This window comes from Hyaena hyaena, unplaced genomic scaffold (assembly GCF_003009895.1).
Source record: "Hyaena hyaena isolate Hyena2069 unplaced genomic scaffold, ASM300989v1 scaffold_52, whole genome shotgun sequence".
Taxonomy (NCBI): domain Eukaryota; kingdom Metazoa; phylum Chordata; class Mammalia; order Carnivora; family Hyaenidae; genus Hyaena; species Hyaena hyaena.
Window position 1 is genome coordinate 3,919,368 of NW_024080684.1, and position 25,002 is coordinate 3,944,369.

General features: G+C 39.1%; 2 protein-coding genes across 2 annotated transcripts; one reads left to right on the forward strand and one right to left on the reverse strand.

Moving 5' to 3' along the window:
• Nucleotides 1–140: 140 nt before the first annotated feature.
• ADAT2 (adenosine deaminase tRNA specific 2) lies at nt 141–21,177 on the forward strand. Its single transcript, XM_039230875.1, has 6 exons — nt 141–296; nt 10,908–11,012; nt 13,713–13,863; nt 14,545–14,651; nt 19,451–19,523; nt 19,640–21,177. Exons 1-6 carry the CDS (start codon nt 198–200, stop codon nt 19,681–19,683), a joined length of 579 nt encoding a protein of 192 aa, XP_039086806.1. The 5' UTR covers nt 141–197; the 3' UTR covers nt 19,684–21,177.
• On the reverse strand, nt 1,549–1,851 carry LOC120231035 (40S ribosomal protein S21-like). The gene has a single exon (XM_039230907.1). It carries the CDS (start codon nt 1,849–1,851, stop codon nt 1,549–1,551), a length of 303 nt encoding a protein of 100 aa, XP_039086838.1.
• Nucleotides 21,178–25,002: the final 3,825 nt, after the last annotated feature.

The window sequence follows — 25,002 nt, forward strand, 5'->3', positions numbered from 1 at the left end:
CTGTAGCTGCCGCTGCGCCGCGGTCCGCGCTCACTGGTCCAGGCCACCCGGGTCCGTCCGGAATTCGCTCCCGAGTGCATCGCCGTTCGCCTTCCCTGGAAACCGCGGCCCGCATCTGCCGCGTTCCGTTGCTAGCGCTCTGCTGCTGCGGCTGCTGCTCCAGCCTCGGGCGCTGAGCGCCGCGGCCCGGGTGCAGGATGGAGGCCAAGGCGGCCTCCCCGTCGGCTGCTGGCGGCGGCGGGGGCTCGGTGACCGCGGAGGAGACCGAAAAGTGGATGGAGGAAGCGATGCAAATGGTGAGGAGCCCAGGAGGTGGGTGCCGTGGGTGGGAATTTTTCTTTGGCCCTTTACCGACCCAAGCATTTGAGCAAACGTCCTGCGTTGTGCTTTCTCGTCACCATAATCTCGATGGCGGTCACATTTCTGGGTAAACAGCTGGCTTTATTCTCCTGAAGTTTTCTTTAGTCCATTCTCACAGTGCTGTGAGGGAAGGAGGAGAGGAAGTAGAGAAATCATTTCTTTTTTCACTGGCATCAAGTATGAGCCAAACATCCCCATTCAGCCGGTGATGGTACGTACCTAGTGCATCCCCTTTCCCCGAGGACACGCTCGCATATCCGGAAAGTCACTTTATTTTGTATTTATGACCTCTTGAACCTGTCTAGTAGGAGAAAGGACGCTGAAGGTGTGTCTGATGGAGAGCAGGGTAAAAATAATTCCCTGCACAGTCAGATCTACCATTCATTCATTCATCCATACTATTGGTCTCTTGTCTTTTTCACTTCCTTCCCTCGCTCCCTTCAGGACTGCTGGTTAAGAGGGCTCTAATCAGATCTGTGTATAATCTAAGCTTTACTCATGCTTATGAGTGCCAGTAAGCTCTATAATAGGGATAAAAATGTGTTTGGCATATATACCTATATATATAAAAATATATGTACCCGCACACATATACATGTGTTAAATGCCTTTCAGTGTTACATTTCTCTAAATGTTAATTTCTCTAACAAATATTTTTTTCATACATGCTTTTGATTATATTCTTTTTTTTCCTTTTTATCATATTCCTATCCTTAGTGGCTTCTGGTCTCCAATAGTTAATTAGTTCCACAATTATGTATTCATTCACTCCATAGATATTTATTGAGTACACTATGCTTGGCATTGGGAATTTAGTGCTGCAGATGATTTTGGTATGTTCTTTGTTCTCTACTCATACTATTCCCCCTGTATTTGTTCACTATTAAAGCCAAATATTTTTCTCTAAACCATGATGTATTATAGCATCTATACATGTGTTTCAGTTACTTACATAATGTTCTTTTAAACTTGTTCCTCATACTTTTTTTTGGAAGTGACTCAAAATAAAAAAGAGTCTACTTTTTATTACAACCCAGTAAATACCCACATAGCTATAACTAAAAGAAAAGTTTCACAGAACAGCACTTAACCTTCCTACAGTTTTCCTGGTATTTCAATTTCTTTGAATATTTTTTTTGGGGGGGTTGCTATTTATGACAAATATTCCACATCCGTGATCCTCTCTGGCTAGAAGTTCTTTGAAACAATGCCGTTGGCCTTGGTTTGTAGGAAGATGGAGTCATCTGACCTCCCCATCCTGTTAGCTGGTTCACAGATACTATAGGTTTTAAACTGGCTGTTGAACCTAATTGTCACCTGGTCAACCTCAGCCAGATTCATCTGGATGGACGTGTGGTACTTGGCACAGATGATACCCTTGCTGGTGGGGCATTTCCATGTCGCGTACACATCCATGAACTGGCCAGCATGGTACTGCTGGTCCTGATCCACTAACTTGATTTTAGGACCTATTCTTTGAGCACATTTCATAATTTATTTCCTCCATTAAACTTACATGATACATAGTTTCTGATACTTTAACTACTGTTCACATACATTTAAAAATTAATTCGTAACTTGTAATATGGATTTGTTTGTCCTGAACTTCCTTTATGTTACTAAATACTCTAAGTTGGAGACAAGGAATTTTCACTTGATATCTGTGAGAAATAAGCCCACTGACCCGATCAAAGGAAGGACGCCGAGACTCAGCACAGTGAAATAAGGCTTTAATCAACCAAGAATGGGTGTCTGATGGACAGGCACATTGGGGACAGTCACAGTGGGCAGTTTATCTCCTAGGGCACAGGTCCTTCCCCTGATTCTTCATTGGCTGAGTACTACAGAGGTTACAGCCTTTCCTGGAAGTTGCCTATGGCCATGTAAGGCAAAAAGTAGTCTGATTGGAGCAAACCTATTCCCTGCGGTGAGGCAGAGACTTTGAGTCCCTCCTCCCTTTATTCTGTGGCTCATGCTCATTGCAAAGCCTGCAAAAATGAGCCCACCAAATGGGGGCGGGATGTGTGTGTGAAGAAGAACCAGGAAGTAAAGTATCTAAAGGTTGGGACTCCATTGTAGGGGAATTGGGGGTAAGGGTTGAATATATTTCTAGTAGGTTGTAGACCTTGTTAACTGGACAGCCCGGCTTTTATTTAGTATTTCTGAAAATGAACCATCTCCCTTACTTCTCACAATATCAAAATTTCACTCTTCCCCCAAATAATTTCAGTAATATCTTAGGCAGCTTCTTACGAGGGAGGATGATAATATATACACAGGAAGACTAAAATATCTTAAAGTAAGCTCTCACCCTTCCATGCGTGAGTGCCCCAGAGAGCAGATGATGCCTGAATGCTAGGAAGTCAGAATTTCTGGGCCCTTCTGTTTATTTTTATTTGCTTCAGGAACTCTCCTCAAAGAGAGGACCTTGCTTAGATGAGATTTTCAGAGATGCTACCATAGAGGACTTAACAGAGGTTTTTGGAAACAGCTGGCTTTAATAAGTCATTGAGTGTTCCCACTCATGTATCAGAACTGTGTTTTTTCCCCCATCTTTTTGTCTTTTGGGTCTTTATTTTCCTTTAAGCATCATTTGGTTATAATATATTGGGGCATTTCATCCACATACCTCTGCACTATTCTCTAGACTTCTGGACTAAATATTTAAGACATTTTACTGCCTTTTGCTGCCTACCTCTGGGGTTTCCCTTCCTACTCTATAAAAGGAGATGCATCCAGATAGTTTCTCTGGCCTTGTCATTTTTGTCTCTTGATTGGATTATAAGCACCTAGGGGATGTGATTGCCTACTTTACCTATTCCACAGGGTCAAGGAGGCCCTTGTTGTGGTTTGGGCTGGTACCTGTTCTTGCAGGCCTTAAACAAAGGGGAAGAAGTACTTGTCATAAATCTTGTGCTTTGTTTAATCATCCCCTCCCCACTACAGAGACTTCAAATCTTAAATCACTACAAAGATTGTTGAGGTGATTCAAAGTACTCTATGTATTTATGAGAAGAGTTTAAGATTAAACAAGAAACATCTCTAGGGCCAAATCTGTTAGGCTCTGAGGGATTTGAAAGTGCAATATGCACTATTCATGTAATAGGGAAGATATTAGCATCTTCATAACATTTGTACAGAGCACACATATTTATATGGCCAATGTAGATAGCTAGAATGTCTTACTCTCTTCATGTTTAAAATAAAGTTGGTTGCCCTGGAAAGTTTCTATCCTAGTCTGTGATTTTAATATACCAGCATAAGTCTGCGTAATAAAAGAAAGAAAAGAAAGAAAAATGATTTTGAGAGAGCTTAAAAATACATTTTTTAAAAAATGTCATATGAAATGAGTGAGGTTGTACAAAAATCAATGCAACCCTGCCAGTCTAATAGGTACAACATTTTTGGAAGGCAACCTGGCATAATGTAATTAACAGCCTCAAAAAATAAATGTTCATATCATTTAACTTATAGTTGTATGGCATTTATCTTAAGAAAATAGTTTAGAAGCATAAAAGCAATCGTCATTTCAAGGTTCTATGTAATAGGGAAAACTAGGAAGCATTTAAAACTTCCAATGAAGGGAAATGGTTAAATTGTGATATATGACTGTGTTGAATAATGTGCTGTCATCAAAATGATTATGAATATTAGGTACAAACATGACATTAACTATCATAACTACATGTGATATTCAACATTAGGCAAACAGAAATACAAATTACTTTATATGTGTAGGCATATATTTATATAGGCATCTATTTAAACCTCAGAACAGCTACTGACAGCCAGCTAACCTTGAGAGGGTCTTAACCTTTCTGCCACAGAGGCCTCTTCTGTAAAATGGGTATATAGTATCTAACTCACAGGGTTGTGTAGATTAAAAGAGATCATGTTTGTGAAGCCTCTGACATATTATGCTCAGTAAATGAAAGCTGTTTTTTTAAATCAAGTAAACAATATATATATATTTATATAAATAAATCAAATAAACAAAGACTAAAGGAGAACACACAAATAATTAGCATGGTAAGATACAGTTTTTTTGTTTGTTTTTTGTTTTTTGTTTTGAGAGAGAGAGAGAGAGAGAGAGAGAGAATCTCAAGCAGGCTCCACACCAACTGAGTCACCCAGGTGTCCTAAAGACATCTTAAAGGAATATATTACTATGCTTTTGTAAGTTTAAATATAAGTCTAATTGAAATAGCATAAGAAGACTAAAACCAGAAAGAAGATACTGGTAAATAAATGTTAGTGTTTATTAGGAGAAGATCTGGAAGATGTGGAATGAAGTTGGTTTTTTTTTTTTTATATGATCAAAGGGAGAAAACAGAAGAGAAAAATGGATGGGTATTTACATAAATATTAAAAACATCTGCATCTTAAAAGGACCAGGTACAAAGTAACAAAGCAAATTTGTAAAGAAATGATTGGACTTGAGAGAGAGTTGGTGGGAAAGTTTGAAAGTAGGAGATGGGATGAATTGAAGATTATGTGAATTATTTAATTAGCTTAATTAATTCTGTTTTGAACTTGACAGCAAAGCAAATATGTATTGAAAAGCATTTCACCTAAACTCATTTCTGTGGGGTTTTTGGGTTAATTCTCTCCGCCTCCTCTGTAACCCACCCTTCCCAGCCCCTCACCCACTCGCCCTCAGCATGGTGGGCTGGGTTCTTCCTCACCAATAATGTGATTTACCCTTTTAAATACTCCTACCACTCATGTTTTTCTCTCTCATTTGGACAGCACTTGAAGACTTCACAAAAAACAAGTTACTCTAAATAAATAGGACGATAACATTGAGAGGTAGGACGTGGAGTAAAGGAGGTAAGTTTGCTGGAAGGAGAAAGAAAAGCTGAAGGAAAGAATGAAAGGCACAGGCCCAGCCACCTGGAGGCCTGGGTGGAGAGAGGGACAGCCCTGCGCAGCAGGGTGGTCCGGGCTCCCTTACAGGTGACCGGGACTTGGAACCCCATTGGGAAACACTCCCTGTACCCTGCCACTGCTTCTTCTCCCCTTGGTCTTGAACTCTCTCCTACATGCTTGACCTGGCCACACATAGAATTCTGCAGGAGATAGTTTTACTGACAATCTTGGTCACATGGGCCCCTCCATCATTTATTCTCTTGCAGTTTTTTTATCCTTAGACTTTCTATGTCTCACTCCCTTAAATGTTCCTTCTCCTTCTGTCCCTTAACCTAGACCTATTTGGACCCCTAAAAGTGATAAAGTAGCTGATTGCTGGTGACTAGAGTAGAAATTTGAAGCTAAATGGCCAGAAACCTGACACTTGGTAGGTGTTCCATAAATGTTTGTTGCTGATCTGAATGCCTGGAAGAGACTCTCTGGATTCTGGTCCCAGGCTCGCATGTGAGCAAATTCCCTACTTACCCCACATCTCTGTTTACTTATCTTAATATGTAAGATACTTTACTTAATATGGAGAAGCTCAATGAGTCTATCTCAGGGTTGTAAACTAAATATGTTAATACTTATAAAGTGCTTAAAATAGTCCTGGGTCAAAGTAAGTGTTTCAACAAGTTGTAAGCTCTTATCATTTGCAAGCTCAGAATCAGAACACTTGTTATTACATAACAGTGTTTTGTAATAGGAGCTAGAGATTTAACCTACAGGCAGATCAATTTTCAAGCAGTGGATTCCATTTCCACCATTCCACGAAAATTGCCTCTGTGTCACTGACCTTTTCTTCTTGGCATTTTTTTTTTTTTGTCTTTTTTTCTGGGATCTTCCTTAACACCAGACACTCCTGGTTTTCCTCCTGTCTTATTAGGCATTTCTTCTTAATCTCCGTCACAAGCTATTTTTAGTTTACTCTACCTTTATTATTACTTTTTTTTTAACTTCCCCTTTTGAGATAATTATAAATTCACAGTGAGTTGCAAAAAAGTATTGCAGGAAGGCTCCTGTACCCTTCACCCAGCTTTCCTCAATGGAAACATCTTACATAACTTTAGTTGCAATATCCAAACAAGGAACATGACATTGATGCAAACTGCAGAGCTATTCAGATTTCCTTAGCTCCGTATGGACACATGTAGTTTTGTGCACATGATATCATGTTTACCCACCACCAGGATTGCTCAGTCATCACAGGGCTCCCTCATGCTACCCATTATGGCCACCATTCCCTCTCAAGCCCTTAAGAGGCAGGCACAATCTGTTCTTTGTAATTTTGCGTTCAGGAATGTTGTATACGTGAAATGCAACCTTCTGGAGGTTGGTTGTTTTCATTCAGCATGATTTCCTTGGGGTCCGTCCAAGTGTTGAGTGTATCAATAGTTTATTCCTTTTATTGCTGTGTAGTATTCCATGGGATGGATATATCACATGTTTGCTTAACTGTTCATCCTTTGAAGGACATTTGGGTCATTTGCAGTTTCTACCTATTACGATTAAAACTCCTGTGAACATTTGTGTCTTTATATGAATATATGTACTGTATGAACATAAGTCTTCAGTTCCTTGGGAGAATGCCTCAGAGTGCCATTGCTGGGTCATATGTTAACAGTCTAGAAGTGATCCTGTTCTTCAGCCTTGCCAGCCTTTGGTGTTTTTACTTTTTATTTTGGCCAGTCTGACAGGTGTGTATTGATAACTCATTGTGGTTGTAATATGCATTTCCCTAATGGCTAATGATATGAGTATCTTTTCAGGTACTTATTTGCCATCTGTATGCCCTCTTTGGTGATGTGTCTTAATAACTTTTGTCCATTCTCTACTTGGATTTTGTTTGATCTTTCTTTCTTTCTCTTTCTTTCTTTCTTTCTTTCTTTCTTTCTTTCTTTCTTTCTTTCTTCTTTCTTCTTTCTTCTTCTTTCTTCTTCCTTTCTTCCTTTCTTCCTTTCTTTTCTTTCTTTCTTTCTTTTTCTTTCTTTCTCTCTTTCTTTCTTTCTCTCTCTCTTTCTTTCTTTCTTTCTTTCTTTCTTTCTTTCTTTCTTTCTTTCTTTCCTTTCTTTCTTTCCTTCCTTCCTTCCTTCCTTCCTTCCTTCCTTCCTTCCTTCCTTCCTTCCTTCCTTCCTTCCCTCCACCAGCCTTTGAGAGTTCTTTATATAGTCTTGATAATAGACCTTTGTTGGGTATGTAGTTTACAAATATTTTCTTCCAGTTTTGGCCTGTCTTCTTAACAGAGTGTATTAGTTTCCTGTGGCTTCTGTAACAAAGTACTACAAACTTGGTAACTTAAAACACCACAGGTTTATTCTCTTACTGTTCTGGAGGCCAGGTGTTTGTTCTAAAGTCATTTGATCAGGCTAAAACTACAATGTGTCAGCAGAACATATTCTCTGGAGGTGCTAGAGACTATGTTTCCTCACCTTTTCCAGCTTCTGTAGCAACATTCCTTGATTGGTTTATGGCCCCTTCATTCATCTTCAAAGCCAACAGCATAATATCAAATCTTTCTGCCTATCTCTTATAAGGACACTTGTGATTGCATTCAGAGACACCCTAATCATTCAGAATAATTTCCCTATCTCAAGATCTTCAACAAATGTTTGTTGGATGATTAAATGATTTCTCTTTCTTGTGTACCTGAGGTTATGTGTACTTTTAATATTTTTTTAAAGTTTTTATTTTAAGTAATCTCTACACTCCACATGAGACTTGAACTCATGACCCCAAGATCAAGAGTCTCATGTTCTTCTGACCGAGCTAGCCAGGAGCCCTGTAACCTTATTTATTTTTTTTCTCTTTTTAAAATTTTTATTTATTTTTCTAATGTCTAATTATTTAGTTTGAGAGAGAGAGGGAGTGTCAGTGGGGGAGGGGGAGAGAGACAGAGAGGGAGAGAGAGAATCCCAAACAGACTCTGTGCTGTCAGCACAGAGCCCAGACGTGGGGCTCAATCCTGGGAACCCCTGGGAACCGTGAGATCATGACCTGAGCCAAAATCAAGAGTCAGATGCTCAACCAACTGAGCCACTGAGGTGCTCCCTACCCCCAATCTTACTTCCTTACTTACAATTCTTTGTGTGCTTATTGCCTTAACTGCATGGATACTCAGCATCTCCATCGTCTCTAGCTGTATATTTATTTGTGTATATCCACCAAAACTTGGTACTCTGCAGACTTTTCAAACTTTGCATAAACTGGGCATACTTTAACCATTGTTACAGAACTAGACAGCACTAGCCTGTGGGTGGTTCATGACGCAGTTCTGAAGAATGCGGTCTCCCTGCTTCAAATACTGAGCCCTTACTTCTATGCAGGCCCCAGCTCTATCCCACCACCCTGAAGGAGGAAGGAAAGGTACAATTTCCTACCACGGTGTGCCTCTCCTTTCACTTATTCCTTATTGGCCCAACAAAAAGTTAAGGGTCGGTTGAGCATGGTTAAAGTGGCTAAAGATCCCATGTTGGCATTATGATGGGAAGTTATTGCTACTCTAAATTAAGTAGAGCCTGGAATAGGGGGCTAGTGCAGGAGATAGAACATGCTGTCTTAAAGCAATGTCTTCACCTTTGCACTGTATATGCCTTCTGTGTATGAATACCTACATTAATTGGTAATCTAGTCTTCCAAAGTGTCTTCAGGCCTGCCAAATATAAGAAATGCCATGGCTTTCTAGAAACAGCCATACTTGGATTTTCTTGACTGCAGTACGTGGAGATGATTGTACACTAGGTTCAAGGGTTGTGTTCTTCCTTTGTTCTCTCTCAGCAGCAGGGTCAGGAGTACTCAGATATGACCTGCTTGCTTCTACTGTATGCCCAATAAAGTATTCTTTTACTGTCTTGAGCCCCAACTGATTCAATCACTGACAAGGCCAGAAGAAAAATAAACAGCCTGTGATGGGGGAGACTTTGCGAATATAACCATTGGTTTGCCATTTCGGGGATGGTGGTGATGGAAATGTTCTTAAGCTTATTTTTCTAATTTATGTTTTTCAATTGAGGTGTACTTTACATACAATGAAATGCACAAGTCTTAAATGCATTGTCTATTCTGTTTTGACTGATGCAAACATCTGTGTAACCCACACCCTTTTCAAAATAGTTTTGAGCACCCTGGGAAAGTTCCTTGTGTCCCTTTCCAATCAGTCTACACGTGACCTACCATGAAGAAATTGCTATCATCGGTGTTTAGTTTTGTCTGTTCTGGTACTAAACCCGAAGGGAATCAGATAGCGTGTATGCTTCTTTTACTCATCATGTCTGAGATTCACCCATGTTGTTGTGTGTATCCCTAGTGTTTTTCTTTTTGTTGCTCAATAGTATTCCATTGTGTTATTAAGCCAGTTTGTTTATCCATTCTTTTGATGAAGGACACCAGTGGTGTTTCAAGATTTGGGTATTACAAATCAAGCTATTATGAACATTCTTTTACAAGGTTTTGTGTGTGTGTGTGGACATACATTCTCTTCTCTTAAATAAATACTTAGAAGTGGAATTTGTTCATAGGCTCTATGCGTGTTTACTTTTTAAAGAAATTTCCAAAGTGTTCTCTAAAGTGGTTGTGCCATTTTAACACAGAGTGCTCCTAAGCTTTTCGTGTGTCAAAGCAGAAATTGTGAACAGAGTGGCATCCAATCTGGTTACCTTTATGCTATTGGAACCCAAGAGGATATTTTCTATACTATTTAGAGAAACAAAAACAATTAAGCAAGTAGAATTTCAACAAGAAATAGATTTCAGTTTAAGTCAGGCAGAGAAGGACAAATATCATATGTGTGCACGTATAGGAGGACTAGGAGGAACTTAACAGAGGACCAATCGGGAGAAGAAGGGGGGAAATGGTGGGGGAAAGGGAGAGAGGCAAACCATGAGAGACTCTTGAATGCTGACAAAAACTGAGGACTGATGGATGTGGGGGGGAGGGGGGGATGGGCATGGAAGGAGGGCACTTGTGGGGATGAGCACTGGGTGTTATGTGGAAACTAATTTGACAATAAACTATTTGTAAAAAAAAAAAAAAAAAAGAAATAGATTTCAGTTAAGTATTTATACATGTTATTCTTTTCCTTTGCAAATCTATATATGATCTCTGAAAAGCTGCACAGACCCTGCCAACTTAATAACAAGAGTCAATAATAGTCTTTTGCTCACTTCTGCTTCCAATGGGAAGAAAAAATTGGGGGGCTCAGAACCTATAAAGGGAGTTTGTTCTTGAGTCTCCTTTCATATGGAAACAATGGAGAACAAAGGCACTAAGCACTGAACTGTATTTGAGGAGAGGGAGAGCTCAGTGTATTTATTTTTTTAATGTTATTTATTTATGAGAGAGAGAGAGAGAGACAGCGTGAGCAGGGGAGGGTCAGAGAGAGAGGGAGACACAGAATCTGAAGCAGGCTCCAGGCTCTGAGCTAGCTGTCAGCACAGAGCCCGATGCGCGGCTCAAACCCACGAACCATGAGATCATGACCCGAGCCGAAGTCGGGCGCTTAACCGACTGAGCCACCCAGGCGCCCCTCAGTGTATTTCTTTGTTCAGTGTTTATACGTGTGTCTTCACATTGCATCTATTTCTTTCTGGTCATCTTTTCAAGTATTGAACATTACATCTTAATTTTTCTACTTTGTCTTTTAGGCCAAAGAAGCCCTAGAAAACAATGAAGTTCCCGTTGGCTGTCTCATGGTCTACAACAATGAAGTTGTTGGGAAGGGACGAAATGAAGTTAATCAAACCAAAAATGTATGTCAGTTGAATAGTATAATTGCAAACATAGCAGTTAAGGTAGGAGTGCCCGGAACTTCATCACAATTGGCGAGAAGATGAGTCTGAGTAGAGACTTGTAGGGATCAATGGAAGGGTAGTTTCTCTTAACATTTCTTTTTCTGAATGCCTTTTTTTTCTGATTATAAAAGTGATACATGCTGGTTTTTTAAAATTTGGAAAATTCAGAAAAATTTAATGGAGCAATAAAATATTTGCGCTAATTTTCTATTTCATGGAGTTTTACTTTAACACTTAAGTAAAACTCAAGAGGGGTTTACTACATTGGAGTTTCAGTAGTAAAGAAATGAATCTAATCTCTATCTTAAGCATATCTAATATACGAAAATTCCACTTTACAAAACATCAGTTTAACTCATATCACATTTTTTATTACCTTTAAATAATCTGTTCTTCCTGCTAAATTAAACAATCACCTTCAGTGTATATCTTTGAAGGTATAAAAGGATTATATAAAGAAAACTGTTTGTGTCTTAGAGAATTCAATGGGGTAAAGTCTACTACCTTCTGTTTCTATATCTACATGTGCTATCACACTTTAATAGCATGTGTGCCTTATATTATTGTGGTTAGATTGAGGAGTTCATGAATTAAGGCAGTACTTCTTGATAGCACCACAGTGTGTTACAATTTCATGAAAATAAAAAGCACTAGCTGGACTCATGGACAGCTTATAACCATAACGCCACTAACACAGACTTTGATTGTATCATTTGATCTTGGTAGGTAGAGAAGAAGCCAGTATTGGTAATGGTGCTGTGGGAGATTTAAAGTTTGTCCATCATTTCTATCAAAAAAAAAAAAAAAAAAAACATGCAAAGTAGGAACCCAGATTCACAAAGCAATTATTATGTGAATATCAAAACATTTTTGAGGTAAGTAATAAACATAATGTAGCAATTACTGAATAAACAGATACTTGTCTGGAAGTAGAATTCTGTATTTTAAATAATTATCCTGTCTCTCTAATTACGTTTTGTGATTCAGTATAATATTTTTAATATGAGAACTTTGTATGCCCTAACATCATCCATCTAACTCTCCAATGACCTGGGTTTCTTCTGTATCTTGAAATTGGCCTGCATTTATTTTGGTATTGTGTCCTATAGATTACCCTGGGGCTCCTGGGTGGCTCAGTCGGTTAAGTGTCCGACTTTGGCTCAGGTCATGCTCTCATGGTTCGTGAGTCCTAGCCCCGCATCAGGCTCTGTGCTGATAGCTCAGAGCCTGGAGCCTACTTCGGATTCTGTGTCTCCCTCTCTCTGACCCTCCCCTGCTGTCTCTCTCTCTCAGAAATAAAACATTAAAAAAAAAAAAAAAGATTACCCTATAAAATAGTATAGAAAGACTCTTGACCTCAAATGAGGAGACCCAAGTCCTACTTTTGGCTCGGATACTACCACCACACCTTTCACTACCATCACCTTTTCCAGCAGTGTGTTTTTAACATGTCCTCACTTAGCTTCTGGCTCTTCACACTAAAGAGAGGTTGATTGCAGTGATTTAGTTCAACAGTTACTTCCTGTGAATTCTGGGGAGATTTGGTTCAGTAATTCTGAATCTGATTTTTTTAAAAGCATCGAGTTGGGGAAACTTTTTAAGCTCCCCAGTTAGGTCTGGTGTGCAGGCAGCTTTGGGAACCTGTTTGCTAAGGTGCCTTATAGCTCTGAGTTCATAATTCTGGACCAGCCCCACTTCCACCTGCTTCTAGCCTCCATGGCAGCTAGGGCCACTGTGCCAGCACTTTCCAACCCTACTCTATGTCACAGTTAGCACCTTCCTATTTACCTCATTAGATTTTTATAGTTGTTGAGGACAGACTCTTTAACCTCACATAGGATTTAGCACAATGACTTGCACTTAGTTAGCAATCAGTATAAGGTTATTGATGTATGTGATCATTCTATTTTTAATAATTACTGCATAGCAGAGTACCTATATAGCATTCAACATATGCTTCTTGTAATCCAGTGTTTTATGAGGTGTATGTGCCAGTGTGCCCTGTTTTGCACATGGGGGCCCCAAGGCTTAGAGAAGTTATGTAATTTGCCCAGGCCATGTAATGAGTGAGGCCACAGTCAGAATTCAAAGTTAAGTATGGGTATTTGCAACTGCTGTGTGATTTCTCCTATATTCTGCTGCCAGCCATGAGGTATCCGAGACTGATACCAAATTTTTGGTTCTCTCCAGAGTCTGCCACAATATTAAATCTCATCCCAAAGAAAATAGAGGTGATGACATTCTAGTAAACTAAATATGGATTTGCTTAGAGTGAGGTGAGAGATGGCCTTGAAAACTGGAGCACATGCTTATGAAGACTTCAGGCTTCCCCTAGAATATTAACAAACCCTAGACTCTTTTTTTGTTTTGTTTTGAGACTTCTATTCTCTGTGGTATTTAATTGAAGGAACATCCCCTGAAGTTCTTAGGTACTTAACTAAAAATAAAGCATAATTCACATGGCATCTCAGATAAGCTGTCTTACGTTGGTGAGGTTACGGTACTTGAGCCAGGGATGCATTGTCAAGTGCTAAGGGTGTCCCTGAAACCCTTATTCATTAAAATGTTGGCAGAAACATTAGGCCCATTTGGGGTGTTTATTTTTGAGCGTTTGTAAAATACAGTTCCACGTTGATGCCAGCACCTCTCTTTTTCCAGGCGACTCGACATGCAGAAATGGTGGCCATCGATCAAGCCCTAGACTGGTGCCGCCATCGTGGCAAGAGTTCTTCTCAAGTATTTGAACACACCGTGCTGTATGTCACTGTGGAGCCATGTATTATGTGTGCGGCTGCTCTCCGCCTGATGAGTATCCTTTGACTTTGTGAGTTAATGTCTCAGGCCCTTTCCTATAAACTTGAACATGGCCAGACACATAACTTGCTTTCTAACATGTGAAAGCAGACTTATGAAACAGGTTACAAATATTGTGCCCCTTGGCCAAAAATATATTTAGGAAAGACTTTTAAGTAATAAAATTACTTTGTTTCATATCAATAGATGTAAAACTATTAACCAAATGAACTAGAGAAAGAAAAAACTAAGAGCTAACAAGCTACTATAGGAGGATAAATCACAAATTAGATTATAAAACTGTGTGCAGAGAAAAGATCTAAAGACTATGTACCTTTGGGTAATAGATTATTGGTGCCTTTGGATAATAGATTATAGGTAATTAAAATTTTTTCTTTCTCTGTTTATATGTTTTTGTTTACTTTTGCCACGAATACCTATTACAATGTATGAAAAGTATTAAGTCAAAAGTGAATACCTGGTAAGAAACACATCACTTATGACATTATAATTGTAAATAAATGGGAAATGGAACAAGTTACAGCTCTTTGAACTGTGTCTTTCTTAGAGTAAGTAGTACAGATACTGAGTGTAACAAGTTTGTCTCTAAGATCTTTAAAAAATTATTTGCTAGCTCAAAACCTACCTACACACACTTGAACTGCACATTTGCTTCAAGACCTTAATTCTTTCTCATAAATTCCGCTGGTGGTATATGGCTGTCAGAACGAACGATTTGGTGGTTGTGGCTCCGTTCTAAATATTGCCTCTGCTGATTTGCCAAATACTGGGAGACCATTTCAGGTAATATGACCTGCTTGTGCTTTTTCTTTCTTTTGAATTCCTTTGATCTCCTTAGGAGCTTGGGAATTGTTCATGTATGGTCAGTATACCAAAGAGCCGTGCTAGTACCAGGTAGACTCTGGGACCTCTGGTCAAGTTCATTTATGCTTCATTGTAAGATGACAGGTAATCATTTCCAGGTAGGTGCTTGGCTCTCTTTATTAACAGAATCTTTCCAGAAGGAAAGTCCCCAGCCTTTCAAGGTATCTTTCCTGACGGTCTTTACCAACGCTGTCACAGATGCTTGGAGATGTGGTCACTGTTGGCATTTTCACTCAGTGAGTGTCCCCAGCTCTGTGCTGGACTGAGTTTGGGTGAAGCTTGGACTCTGTCAGTAACAGTAGATGCTATTTACAGTGCACACATGATATTTTTGCACGAAGCTAATCATTTTGCTTTATCGCTATGTACTATTTTTGGTGTGTAGCAATTAATACCTGTATTTTCATTATTTTTCCCCCTGCCTTTTCAATATTGAAATTTCCCCTAGACCCAAGAATCCACATTGCTTTAATCTTCCCTTAAAAATTCTACTTTCCCTTTAATCTTGCCACCTCTCCCCAAGTTTTTATGTTTAAGGCTATGAGCAGTAGGAATTTCTGTTTCAGAGTTTGGCCTGTAGATACATATCATTTTGCATAAACTGGTGTGATTTTTTTTCTCTCCAAAGTTAATCCTGAGGTATTATGTTTTATTTATTTATTTTTTAAGAGTTCTTTTTTTTTTTAGTTCTTTTTTAATGTTTTATTTATTTCTGAGAGAGAGAGAGAGAGAGAGAGAGAGAGAGAGAGAGAGGCAGGCAATGTGAGCAGGGGAGGGTCAAAGAGAGAGGGAGACACAGAATCTGAAGCAGGCTCCAGGCTCTGAGCTAGCTGTTAACATAGAGCCCGACATGGGACTCAAACCCACGAACTGTGAGATCATGACCCGAGCCGGAGTCGTATGCTCAACCGACTGAGCCACCCAGGTGCCCCTGAGGTATTATGTTTTAAAAAGAAAAGGATTTACAAAAGCTTGACATGGTGGGCAGTTCACTTCAAAGACCTCAGATACTCTTAGGAGAATACCAAGTACCAATGAAGGGCTCAATTTGGCTGAATCCCACTGAGAACAAATTTTGGAAAACATTCTATTATGAGTTTTTCCAGCTGAACAGTAGCTTTCCTAACAACTTCTGCATATTTGAGAATAGATGACTTTTAACATCACATCAGAAAAGAAATTGTAATAGAACAAGAGTAAACAATGCTATCGGCTTGACTGTTAAAAAAATCTTCAGGCCGCCTGGGTAGCTGAGTCATGATCTCACGGTTCATGAGTTCAAGCCCTGCATGGGGTGAGCTCGAGCCCCACTTCGAGTGAACATGAAATCTACAAAGTGACACTTCTAGTGAACATGAAATCTGCAAAGTGATTTGATCTTTCCAGTCACTTCTCTTAGTGGCTCAGATTTTACTTACATAACTCTTTGCAAGTGAATTGCTGACCCTGTACTTTATTTATGAGAAAGATCTAAAGAATTTCTCAAAGCTTCTAGGCAGAACAAAGATGAGCCCTTGGTATCAGATATGGGTAGAAAATTTCTCTCCAACACATCAGTGGCACTGAGTGCATAAACAGCCCTCTCCTACACGTCTCTGCACAGAGTTGATCTTGCTGAACCAAAGAATAAGACTGTAGTGTGTGTACCTGGACAAACTGGCTCCAGTGAAATGAACTACCATCATTTGAAGCCATTATCTCCAGGTTTGATGCCAAATTATGTTTGTTTGTTTAACCGTTTTAGATTCTAAAGAAGACATTGACACCCCAGGCTTCTGGATCTGGTGTTTTCTTCCTTTATTTGGTTGGTTCAGGTTGGGGTGGGGGGTTTGTGGGAGAAGGGATGCTGTTTTTGTATTGCAGAATCATAGATTCCTTTAATGCTATATTATAAGCTGAATTAAGCTCCTAGAGGAGACTTACAGAACTATTGTTTTTAGGGAAGATAGTGATTAATTTATAATACATACCCATTCCATTTTTAAAAGTTTATTTTAATAAGAATGCACGCTTTTTATTAAAGCCACAATTTATTGCTATAATGAATAGTTGAAAACACTGTCTTGGTATCTTAGAATGATACAATTTCCTTCTCCATCTGTAACTCCGTGGATCTCATCCCAGACTGCATATTACAGAGATTTTTAAATGTGCCTGTGGGAGGTCCCTGCCCCAGACCAACTGTATAAGAAGGTGAGAGGGTGGAGGAGGAGGAATATTTGTATTTTCTTAAGAGAGTTCCCAGGCTATTGCACTGAGCAGCCAAGGTGGAGGGCCATTGCTCTGACTTCACAGGAAGGGAGAGTGCTTTGTGCTGGTTTGGTGCTCATGAGAGCATGAGGAGAGGCGGGAGCTCTGAGGAGCACAGTGTAACGTGAGGAGAAGGGGACTGACCACCATGGTTAGACTGGTCTGAGAAGGTTGTGAGAATGGAGAAGCCGAGAGAGGAGAGAGCTCTAAAAAGAAGCAAGAATGGTCAGTAGTCCACCATTGCTGACAGTTGAGGACAATGGAAAGGAAACCAGTGTTTTGGTCAGTAGGGTCCCTTGGGAGGTCTAAGAGCACAAACCAGCATGGATGAGGTTGAAGAGGAAATGAGAGCCACTCAAGGGACAGCCAGGGGTCTGGAATGTTCTCAGGAGCATCAGGGTAGTAGCTTGCCTAGGGGGCAGGGTCGAAGAAGGTTATTGGGATTTTTTCCCTCCAGGGTTAGTGAGATACAGTTGTCATATAAAATTGTAGAAGTTTAAGGTGTACAATGGGATGATTTGATAGGTGTATAGATTGTGAAGTGTTTACTACAGTAAAGTTAGTTAATACACCATTCACCTCACATGCTTACCATTTTGTTGTTACTGTGAGAACATTTAAGCTCTACTCTCTTCACAGCTTCCAAGTACACAATATAGTATTGTTAACTATAGTCACCATGCTATTCCTTGGATCCTCAGAACTTACCTTATAACTGAAAGTTTATACCCTTTGCACTGTCTCTTAATTCCCTGAAACCCCCAACCTCCATCCCTGGCAACTATCATTCTACTCTCTGCAAGAGATAGAATGTTCCATATATATAAGAACAAGAATGTTCCATATATATAAATATATATTTTATTACATATATGCAGTAGAATATTGCCATATATCAGCCATAAAAAAGAAGGAGATCCTGCCATTTAGGACAACATGGACAGACGTTGAGGGCATTATGCTGAGCGAAATAAGTCGAACAGAGAAAGACAAGTACTGTATGATCTCTTTTTTTAAAGTTTATTTATTTATTTTGAGAGAGAGAGAGAGAGAGAGTGTGTGTGTGTGTGTGTGTGTGTGTGTATGAGCAGGAAGGGCAAAGAGAGAGGGAAAGAGGGAATCCCAAGCAGGCTCCATGTTGTCATCACACAGCCCAATGAGGGGCTCGAATTCACAAACCGCAAGATCATGACCTGAGTCGATGTCAAGAGTTGGACACTTAACCCAGGTGCCCCTGATGATCTCTCTTATATGTGCAATCTAAAGACATTGAACTTGTAAAGTTTTTCTTTTGATGGGGAAGGTTTATTCAGTCTTCATAGGTCCAGGTAAGAGCTGACTGAAGGCACTAGAGAAAGGTGGGTTCATTCTGAGCAACAGACCACACTCACAGGGCCCGTGTGCTGGCGCTCGCTCTCTGCTTCCCCTCCTATGGCTGCTTCCGGATGTGCCTCCCTGGAGTCTCTGTTCATTTTTTCATTTCTTGTGTCTTAGAAGGATGCAGCATATCGAGTTCAAACCCCTATAACACACCTTCAAAGCCCTGTATATTTTGACCTCATTTTATCTCTTTAATTTCTTCACCTGTAGCTCCACTATACCCCATTAGTTGGATTTCTCACACAATCCAAGCTCATTTTACTCTTTCCCTGAAATGCCGCGTTCAGCCTCTTTAAATATTTGCCATCTTTAAGGCAAGTTAAAGTTTCATCCTCATGTAAGATTTTATGTATAATTTCACTCCTTACCGTTATCATAATTTCTTATTCTTTCACTTAATTGATCTTTTCTTTGTAGTTAGATACCAAAGATAGATCAAACGAAACCCCTTTAAAAACATCCACTACAGTAAAGATTGACTTTTTTTTTCTGTAAAGAGCCTAATAGTAAATATTTTAGCCTTTGTGAGCCACTCGCATCTGTGTCACATCTTTTTCTTTTTTTTTTTTTTCTTTGCAAACCTTTAAAAATATAAAAAGCATGCTTAGCTGAACATTTATACCTGTGGACTACCAACTCTAGCTCAGCATCAAATGCTTAATGGGCCACCAGTGAATAACAGTAGATAAACATAGCAGACGCTTACCAAACACTTAATGATGTGTCAGGTATTTAACAGGTGTTATTTTATGTAATCTTATTTAATCTTCATGAAATCCTTTTTAGGTAAGTGCTATAATTACATACATTTTACAAGTGAGGAAGCTGAAGCATAGATCTTACCCAAAATCATCACATAGCTAGTAACTTCAGTAGTAGTTGATTGAGAAATAATAGTTGACTGGATTGATGTTTGATTCTGTATTCTCTTGGAAATGTACTTTCTTACCCACATTACTGCTACCCCCAAAGTGTATTAACATTATGTGAAGGAAGTTTACATAATTATGTGTATGTTGCTGTTTTTATGGGATACAGGCCACGTTTTCATTGGGCGATATTGATCCTCAGTCTTCTCATTTCAACAGTGCATTCCCGGATATCGGGCCGAGGAAGCAGTGGAAATGTTGAAGACCTTCTACAAACAGGAAAATCCAAACGGTCAGTTTTCCCCTGCTGTACATACTGTAACCTCACTTAAGACAAAGCAATGTGAAGAGAGTCTGACGTGGGGCCTCCTCTTCATTTTCTCTTTTTCTTTGCTATTCTTTTCACAGCACCAAAATCAAAAGTTCGGAAAAAGGAATGTCAGAAACCTTGAACTTGTTCTGAGGGAAGGCTGATGCCCCTCAACGAAATTCTTGGACTGAAAGTTGTTGACATCATTGAATCGTATGTTCCTATATGTCCTTATCCCCTGGGAAAATCATCTCCCACTATTTGCTGTGTTAAGGGAACAAATGAGCACTTTTTAAAAGTCTGACAGTTGTAAACAATGGTTAGCTTTTCCATAAGCATAAAGAACATTTTAAGAAGGGGAGAAAAAATAAAGTTGGAAGTTTTAGAAATTAGTAAGCAGTACATGCTCTTCCTGCCAAAATCATTGTGCCCCGGGCCAGGAGAATGCTGAGCTTCAGCAAATGTGTATCCAGACCCAGTTACCTGGTGTGTGTGGACTGGAGCGTGCCACACTGACACCTGCTCTAGGCCTGGCTTTTCAGAATCGGGCCCTGCATTCTTTGCAGCCACTGTGTCCTCCTTGGGTGTTGAGGGCCTGTGACTTTCTTGGAATTTGTATATGAATTATATACATATAGATTATGATTGTGTGTGCCTCAGAACAGATATCTTTTTGCTTTTATAAAGCAGGTCAAGAAAATGCATACTTCTAAAGCAATTACTTAAGTGTCATTTTTAAATTATAGCATATTGCTATAATAAAACCTTACGTATGCCTTCTTTGAAGATGAAGATGAATATTTTCTTCAAACATAAAGGCAGAAATGAGACAATTCCTTTATTACCGAGCAGCTATACTCTGCCAGGCTCCATTCGCTCATTGAATCAGTGAACAAAACAATGAATCCTGCCGTCCCGGAGCTGATATTCTAGCAGGGGAGACAGACACTACGCCTGATAGATTATGCAGTATGTTAGATGGTCTTAAGGATCATGGCGACAAGAAAGGGAGAAGGGAGTGGAGGGGGTGGGCGTGCCATTTGGTGACGGGTCTGCCGGTTGCACAAGTAAATAGAATGGCTTCATCTACTCTGAAATCAAATTGCTATTTCTTTTTATAAAAGTCCAAATTTAGAATTTAAAATCTAAAATTGAAAAAATGGGCACACAGCCCCGGGAAGGGTCTCTGCAGCCGGAAGTCCCGGATACTCACGCTTTCTGACTGCACTGAGGGTTGGTGCCCATGGAAGAAGAGCTCGGTAGAACCTCACTGGGGTGCGCTGCGTCTGCCCAGAAGGGGGCCTCGCGGTTCCACCAGAAGCCCAGCTCCAGGCCCCTGTTGCATTTCTTCGGTGGATTCATTTCCTTGATGCAAAGCATCTGTATTTGTTGGTTCTGCCATTTGAACGATGTCTGACTTGTTTGTTTTGAATTACATTACAGCCTGGAATGTAATTGTGGTGAAAGTATTTTTATATTGCTGAGAGTAGCAGCTAATCACAGTTACATGCTTCAGAAGATTTATAATTGCTTGGTTTTGTACGTGTGTGTTTTTAACTGCATTTGAGAAATTTGATGGAGAAGAATATGCATGATTTTTAAATTTACAATAATGTTACATGTAACGTTTCTTCAATTTCACCTACTTTAAAAATTATCTTCTCATTAAATTTTAGTGCTTTGACTAGTTTATTAGTTTCTGCAGTTGGTCATGATTCATTTCTGGCTCCTTATGGTTTTCTGCAAGCAGACTTTTTTGCACTTACTGTCTTCATATCATTGTTTTCTCAGGGACCATTTGTAGACAAAAAATCTGAATCTTCCCTCTGGTACCAGTAAGTACCAGTAAGTCTGGCTATCAAGTAGGATCTTGGTAAATATTTGTTAAGTAAGATTATTGATTAAAATTTGGAGAAAAATGAATAATAAGGGGGAATATCTAGCATAAAAAGTCAAAACTAAAACTAGTATATGGGTATTTTAAGTTACAGATAGTCAAGACTAAAGGTTCCAAGAGAATAATAAAATGGAACCAGGAAGGATAGGAAAGACTCACCAATATATGTATGTTCTGTCTCTGCAGTGTTTTGGAGAATAGCAATTTCCTAATTCCTAAGCATGGCTGGAAATTTTAATTTTGGTTGTGACCTTTTTGATTCTACCTCCAGTGATGGACTTATAGAAAAGTCTTTCCTATATTTTTGGTCTTTGGCATAGTTCCCTCTACTGATTCTCAAGAAACAATTATTTCAGGTTGGAGGTCAGCACCTCCAGTGGTGATAGAGGAGCATTGTCATGTCATAGACATTGAGGATGTGGGATTCTGATGGCAGTTTCAAAGTGGTGGCAAGTTGTGGATACGTGATGAGGTAATGCTGCCTCCTGAGATCCACATTCTCCAGCTACTTAGACATGGCTTAAGATATGAGAATGATCCGGGGCACCTGGGTGGCTCAGTCGGTTAAGAGTCCGACTTCAGGTCAGGTCATGATCTCATGGCTCGTGGGTTCAAGCCCTGCATCGGGCTCTGTGCTGGCAGCCAGGTCAGACCCTGGAGCCTGCTTCAGATTCTGTGTCTCCCTCTCTCTCTGACCCTCCCCTGCTCACGCTGTCTCTCTCTCTCTCTCTCAGAAATAAATAAAAAACATTAAAAAAAAAAAGATATTAGGATGATCCAGTTCAAAAGATTGAATCCACCTGATTGACATTGACAGTGCCTGTCTGAAAGATTAGCTGAGAGACTTGTTTTGTGCATGGAGTGATTCTGGAAGTTGTAGGATATGAGAAGGTTTTAGAATCAAGGCCCTGTTTGGAGGAATTAGCAGGAAATGATTGCATCTAAGCTGCTAGAGTATCCAGTGCTTGCTGGTCTTTGCGATGGACTCGGCTGAGAATGGATGGTGTGTAATGCTTGGGCAAACTTCAATCACTGACAAAAAATTATGTTAAAATATCTTTGCACTTTCTTGTTTCTTGGCACAAGCATCTCTTCCTTGTGTTGCATTTGGAATATTACGGAGGGAAAATGGATAATCAAGAACGCCAATTTAGGCATAGGCAAGAACAGTTCATTTTTCTTTAAATTTTCGATTTGCAAATAATCTCAAACTTACCAGCTAATAATTTGTTAACAATTTTTACCTTTACCTTTATCATTGGCTCTGTTTATTCTCGCTCTTTCCCTATCTATGTGTGAATGTCTATAATTGTTCTTCTGAACCATGTGATAGAAAGTTACATCACCCATCATGACCCTTTGCTCTGAAATGTTTCTGTGTTTCCTAAGCATAGGATATTGTTTTATATAATCATAGTATAGTTATTGTCTTCAGTGTATTTAACATTAATATAATATACTTTTTAAAACAATTTACATCCAAGTTAGTTGGCATGTAGTGAAATAATGATTTCAGGAGTAGATTCCAGTGATTCATCCCCTAAGTATAACACCAGTATTCATCCCAACAAAGATCTTCCTTAATGTTCCTTCCCCATTTAGCCCATCCCCCTCCCAGAACCCCTCCAGTAACCCTCTGTTCTCTATACTTAAGAATCTCTTATGTTTTGTCCCCCTCCCTGTTTTTATATTATTTTTGCTTCCCTTCCCTTATGTTCATCTGTTTTGTATCTTAAATTCCACATATGAGTGAGGTCATATGATATTTGTCTTTCTCTGACTAATTTCGCTTAGCATAATTCTAGTTCCATCCATGTTGTTGCAAATGGCAAGATTTTATTCTTTTTGAATGCCAAGTAATACTCCATTGTGTATATATATATATATACTGCGTCTTCTATATCCATTCATCTGTTGATGGACATTTAGGATCTTTCCATACTTTGGCTATTGTCGATTACCTACTATAAAGATTGAGGTGCATGTGCCCCTTCAGAACAGCACGTCTGTATCCCTTGGATAAATATCTGGTAGTGCAATTGCTGGGTCATAGGGTAGTTCTATTTTTTAACATTAATATAATACATTTATCTAATATACTGTTTGTATTCTAATATTGTCAGTTGACCCCATAGTGCCCTTTAGAGAATTCTCCCCACCTACCCTGCCATATTGGAAGATTCCGGGGTCAGATATCTTAATTGTCATGTATCTTCAGCTTATTTGAATCTAGAACACATCCATGGCTTTTCTTGGCCTTTTATGACGCTGACATTTTAAAAATCATTCTGCCCCGCCCCTGTCAACTTTTCTCTTTTTTTTAAATAATGGTGTTTTTCTCATGACTAGATTCAGGTTATGTGTTTTAGGTGATGTTAATAGTCTCAGAATATCACACCTGAAGGCATCCAAAGGCCATGAAGTCCTCACTGGTGATGTTAATTTTGGTCACCTGGTTAATTTTGATCACCTAATTTCTGTACTCCATTAATTATTTGGTTTTTTTCTCCCTTGCAATGAATAAGCAGACTGAGGAGAGAAACTTAAATTTTTAAAAGAAAATGTATTTGACATTAGTGGAAAGGAGGGGATGAAATCAGTGATCTAAATTTCAGAGCAACTGTTAGGTTATTTGATTGCAATCTTTCTTTTTTATTAAGTCTGCTGAAATCCACAAAATTCTTTTTGTAATAAAAATGTTTTATTATTTTTTAAAGTTTTATCTGTGTATCTATTATTTATTTATTTATTTATTTATTTATTTAAAGTAATCTCTATACCCAACATGGGGCTTGAACTCATGACTCCAAGATCAAGAGTCACATGCTCTAACTCAGCCAGCCAGGCACCCCAAGAATATTTTAAATGAGGATGTCTTTCTAAAAATTAAAAAGAGCCTCAAATAAGTTCTTTCTCTCCTCATCTCAACAAAACTAATACTTATACATCAATTTATTTATATCTGATATGGGAGAGAGTTTTGGAAAAATAGGTCTGAGATGTTTCTGGTCTCAAGGATGACCCGTAGTGATCCAGTAGGGTATATAATCTAGGCAGGTCGTCATTGGCCATAAAAGCAGAATTCTCTTGGGTTTCCATAGAGACATCTAGACTTAAAATGTTTTAAGCACTGCTGCTTTTAAAATGGGTGTCAGTAAAAATAGCAAAAACCAATGCTTTTAAAAAAAATCATTAAAAAAAAATTTAAAGTAGTAAAGTTCCTGGTTAAAAATCCACACTGAAGCCAAAGCTTGTCCTCTGTCATCCCGGATCAACTGGCCTTGAGTAGCCTTGGGAAGAAGAGGCATCAAGAACTGGTTTCTCTGCCTTTTGGCAAAGGAATGAGACTACACTGACTTCATCTATGAAGACAACTGACAACTATTTTCTTATTCCGTAAATTGTTAATTGTGTGTGGTGAAGAAAGGGGTGATGGGTGATGTTATTTTTATGGGTAAGACTGGCATTAAGTTCTGGTGAAAGTTTGACATCTTTAGGATCTTACGTTTTTTCAAGTTGAGCTAATAAAAACAGGCTCATGGGATTATTTCACACCTTATTTTT